General features: G+C 40.1%; 1 protein-coding gene across 1 annotated transcript; it reads left to right on the forward strand.

Moving 5' to 3' along the window:
* Nucleotides 1-4,341, forward strand: cdkn1bb (cyclin dependent kinase inhibitor 1Bb). The gene is made up of 3 exons (XM_059335913.1): nt 1-935; nt 1,216-1,343; nt 2,780-4,341. The coding sequence occupies exons 1-2, from the start codon at nt 494-496 to the stop codon at nt 1,329-1,331; spliced, it is 558 nt and encodes a 185-aa protein (XP_059191896.1). The 5' UTR covers nt 1-493; the 3' UTR covers nt 1,332-1,343; nt 2,780-4,341.
* The last annotated feature ends 593 nt before the right edge of the window (nt 4,342-4,934 follow it).

Here is a 4,934-nt window from a genome sequence, read left to right on the forward strand (position 1 = left end):
GACATGCTGGATGTTGCAAACCCAGCCGCAACTCGTTGCTCCACCTTAAGAGAAGTGGGCGGGCCTAGGCGCTTTGACCAATGAGCGGCCTCTTTCGCATTTAAATAGGTCTGTGTGTCAATCATTTTTTCCTCCCCCCTCACCCCCCTAGTCAAGCTCCACTCTCAATCCCAAGTACACATCTCTCAATCGCCATATTGGGTACTGAGAAGGTTTGTCCGCAGTTCCTCTCACTACGGGACGAAATTGACAGAGCGGCTTCAGTTCCTGGGCACTTTGTTTTGATGATCCGCGGAGACTACTTTCGGCTTCAAAACACCGCGACCGTTACCGTTTCCAGCCCGACGTATGCATGGCATAAGTCGTTTTACGCTTGTTTTGGATCTTGCGCAGCGACGAGGAGATACCCGTTGTTTTTGAGCGGTGTGTGTTTTTCTTGCGAAAACTGGACGCTCCCGGCTGTTTGAAAAATTTTGCCTTTCTCTGGGGGAAAATGTCAGATGTTCGACTATCAAACGGGAGCCCGACTCTGGAGCGGACGGACTCCCGGGTGTCGGATCACCCAAAACCGTCAGCTTGCAGAAGCCTCTTCGGCTCGGTGGATCACGAAGAGTTAAAGAGGGATTTAAAGGGACAATTGCGGGAGATGGAAGAGGCTGCCTCCGCCAAGTGGGGCTTCGACTTCGCCAATCACACGCCGCTGGCCAACGGCAGGCTCGATTGGGAATTAGTGGATTGCAGAGACGTCCCGAAATTCTACAGCAAGCAGCCGCGGAGGGAGAAGGGCGTCTGCTCTGCTGGGAATAACAATGTGGATCTAAATGGGAATCATAATTGTGTTGTGGTGGCTCCGAGCGAAGACATCGACAGGTCTGACGGGCAGATGGAGTGCAAGGAGCAGTGCACCGGGCTCAGGAAAAGACCTGCATGTCACGGTACTAGATTTGCAACAAAATGACCAATATTTTTCACCCGACTGTATTCTAGTGTAGCAGGTAGCCTGGCTGCTGCTCACTGCAGCATATCGATCACAGTGGTGGTATGTCGCTCCCCAGGCTGAAAAAATATATTTTTTAAAATTACGACATAATGAAAACTTGCACCATAAAGTGTAAGCTTACATGCAGCATGCAAGGAAATTGGACATTGTTTAATTTTAATTTTATTTATTTTTTTTCCAGTAGTTTTTACTGACTGTTCACTTTGCTTTTGCAGACCCCTCGGCCCAAAATAAGAGGTCACACACCAACTCAGATGAGGTGACTTGTCCAAGCCTGAGCCATCCTGCAGAACACACACCCCGAAAGACCAGTCCCAAGAGGCAAACGTGAGGACGAGAAACGGTAAGGAACTATGTTGTCTTTAATGCAACTTTTTCTTAAAAATGTATTTTTTTTTAATGGGCTTCTGCATGGTGTAACTTGAGTTGGTTGTTTATCAGCGTCAGTCTCGTCCTCATCTTCCTGCTGTTGTTTGTCTCTAAAGGCAGGTGTAAATCAAACAAAACCCTATTTAAAAATATAGGTATAGATTTTTTTCAGTAATATAATAAGATATTCATAACGCAGCCCCTTTGCAGTTCAGATTAAACATTTAATTTCAAACCTGTTCAAGTGTTCCAATCAAAATATATATTTTTTACACATATAATGCACTTTAACGGTGTCGTCAGGCTGCCCCATTCATTAAGTAGTAATAGTGAGTAAAATAGTTACCGCAGCTGGTCGACTTTACCAAAGCTTTCAGCTGTATTTTCGCATTCAAACCTGTTTCGATTCACTATGATCGACACAGGGGCAGTTATGAGTAGCAACAGAGAGAACGTGGCTGTACATTTACACCTTTTTTTTTTTTTTTTTTTTTACTACAACCGCTGCCTGCAAAGGCGAGCCTGAGTTTCCGACTGAACTGTAAACAACAAGTGTGCTGAACAACAGTGTAGTAGTAACACGTCAGCAGCCACTGCCCTCAGCGCAGAGCAGAGCAGGGACGGGAAGGGGCTGGTCTCTCTCTCTGTGAGTGTGTGTGTGTCCGTGTGTGTGTGTGTGAGCGCTGCACACACTTTGCACACTAATGTTACAACACACACATCTGTCTCTGCCGGCGGAGAGTGTGCAGAGGAGCCGTGCAGCTCAGAAATCAAGTGCGCTCGTTGGCCACGGCGGAGGGAGAAAAGGCATGAAATCTGTATTGTCGTGGCAGGATGTGAACTGTCAGGGCTGCAGTGCAGGATAAACAACCAAACTTGCTTTTTTAGTATATTTATTAATTTGTGGGAACGGGTGAAGTCTTCATAATGATTGTGAATATGTTTTAGTACACTGAAATATATAGAAAACATTGTGTTTTTGAGGAAGAAGAGTTTATGAGTTTACATTTTTAACATGCATGTTAGCTGTTATTTGCCTTGCAACCACCTATAAATTATTATAAATGCAAAATTCAAGGCAGTACAGGTGCCAATTTATACTCACACCTTCTACTTTCTCAGCTATATTATTTTGCTCAGTGTGAAAATCAATTCTTGCAACTGTCACTGGAAACTGCAGTGCATTTCACACTATATTTTGCATACTGTCTTGTTGCTTTCAAGTTAATGATCTCTGTCAAAAAGCAAGAGGATATAGAACAAAGTCATTCTTCACAAAATATTCTGTCCCTTCTCACTGATGTGCAAAAGTTTTCTTCAAGTGATGCATGAAGCCCAGTGTCATAACTTCGCCTCACCCATGCAGACTCTTATTTTGTTTTTTTTCTTTCATCTAATTTTCCCCTACAGAGCCGAAGATGTATTTCCCCTTTTGTGTGGGAAACCTCAGTGTTGGCCGATTTTTGGAAGAGAAACTACACAGCATCAGAAACATATCAACTCTCCTGAAGACGGGGGAGGACGCTGTTGAAGCACTGAATAGAAACACTAAAGTTGTGGCACTCAATTAAAAAGTTACTGCCTCTAAAAGCAGTCAATGTAGCAGTGTGCAATTAGGTTTGATTTCCTTTTTTGCTCCTTTTTTTACTACCTGTGTGTAAATAAATATACATATTATATTATATTTCTCCATATGTAGCACATAAAAAAATATTATGATTTGACACAAATCCTTTATGTAAAAAGGTGTGAATTTTGATTTGACTTGAAGAATTGCAGTGTAGTTTGATACATGTTTCCAAAATGCTGTTCTGTTTTTTTTTTTTTTGTTATTTTCTTTTCTAAGAAGCAGTCTGACTTTGACACAGTCCCTAATTGCTACATTTAAAACAAAATCATGGTTTCTTACAGTTTCTTAACAGTGTATCTTCACTCTGTCATCTTCCTAACTCAGCAGTGAAGAACGGTACAAATGTAGCTCATCTGTTTTTTATTTTTTTTCTTCCTCTGGTCACTTCAGTGTCACCAAGTGCAGGTTCTCCTATAAGATCAATTTCCCCAGGAAATCAACACAGGAATAAAAACATAATATTTCTTTTAGGACTTCCTTTACATCACCCGATTATTTATTTTGAGATGGATGCTTTTATAGCATCAGTTGAATCCTGGAATATGATCTATTTTTTTCTCAAGTTCTCCTGCACACCTCAGCCACATTGTGTGTGTTTGATTAGGAGTTGTGAGGTACTCAGATATTGAAGGACAAAGACCATACAAACTGCACAGGTTGTGTTGTAAAGTCATCCTCTCCTTGACTATATTCCTTTTGTTTCATCAGCCTTAATTCTGTTCAGAGAGGAGGTTTTCTGAAAAGGGTTGAATGTCCTACAATACCAAATACATGGTTGCTTCGGTATGGTTGCCAGCACCGCCTGTGCTCCTTAATTGACTTCACATTTTTTGTGATAACCTAGATTTAAATTTCCATTCATGTTTGTATTTGTTTCACCAATGTTGTTAGCCTGCTGAGGATGCAAATGTGAGCATCTAAAAGCTTCCCTTTATTTACCTAAAGCTTGGGTTATATTCAAAGAGACCAGTGTACACCTGGATGGATGGAGAGAGAGAAAGAGAACAGCTTGTCTCAGAAATGCAGTCACCATGCCTGTGTATTTGTGTAAATCTTTGCAATGTACCTATGTACATAATTTTGTAAAAACACTGAGAAATTATACTAACTTATTTATGTCAAGCTTTTTTTATGTAGAATAAAAAATGGGTTTTTGATTACGGTTATCCAAAGTGGCATTTACTTTATTATAATTGTCTTATTTTGTAAAAGCATATTTTTGGTAGTTTTTTTTTCTTATCAATAAGGTTGCAAACTGAGCCTGATAAAATATTTGATGTGCATTTTGTAATGTGTGGTTATAAAATGTGTTGCAATCAATTAAAAGAGAAAATTAAATCTATGTGACTTGTTGTTGCTTTTTACACTTGGTGTAAATTCACTTTAACATGCACACACAGTTTTATCCATTAAATGTTCAGATTTGCTGCAGGAAAAAAATAGCATTACATTTTTCTATCAGTGAAAGTCTAAAAACACACTCTTTGAAGTGCAAGTCTGCAGCATTTCTGTGCATGGAGGCATCCTGGTACAATGTAGTGACACTCCCAATATGAATCCACCAGCATTTTGAGCGGGCTGCTGATTGACACTTTTTTTATCCAATGAAAAGGAGAGTGAGGAAAGCAGACCACTTGTTGCAGCCAGTAACATTCAGTAACTTATCATGGGAATGGCTTTGATGGAAAAAATATCAGTGCTCTGAGCTCAGAATACGATCCTCAACTCTTAAGGTAAAATATGGAAATTTAAATTATTAACATCTTTTTTTTTACTTTTTCACTGGCTGCTGTAGCATCTGTATTTGTGTGAGTGTGTGTGTGGGTGGGTGTGTGTGTGTGTGTTAGAGAGAATATTAGAGCCTGTGTTTTTTTCTTATAGGTCTTGTGTGGTGTGTTTAAATTATATTTTTAATTTGTTTATATATATTTTTAA

The sequence above is a fragment of the Centropristis striata genome, chromosome 6, assembly GCF_030273125.1.
Source record: "Centropristis striata isolate RG_2023a ecotype Rhode Island chromosome 6, C.striata_1.0, whole genome shotgun sequence".
Lineage (NCBI taxonomy): Eukaryota > Metazoa > Chordata > Actinopteri > Perciformes > Serranidae > Centropristis > Centropristis striata.

What these genes read in the sequence shown, in the direction of transcription:
- cdkn1bb (XM_059335913.1), top strand. Translation starts at nt 494, where the DNA reads ATGTCAGATGTTCGACTATCAAACGGGAGCCCGACTCTGGAGCGGACG. An exon ending in GAAAAGACCTGCATGTCACG is followed by an intron (nt 936 to 1,215) that starts GTACTAGATTTG and finishes TTGCTTTTGCAG; the next exon opens with ACCCCTCGGCCCAAAATAAG.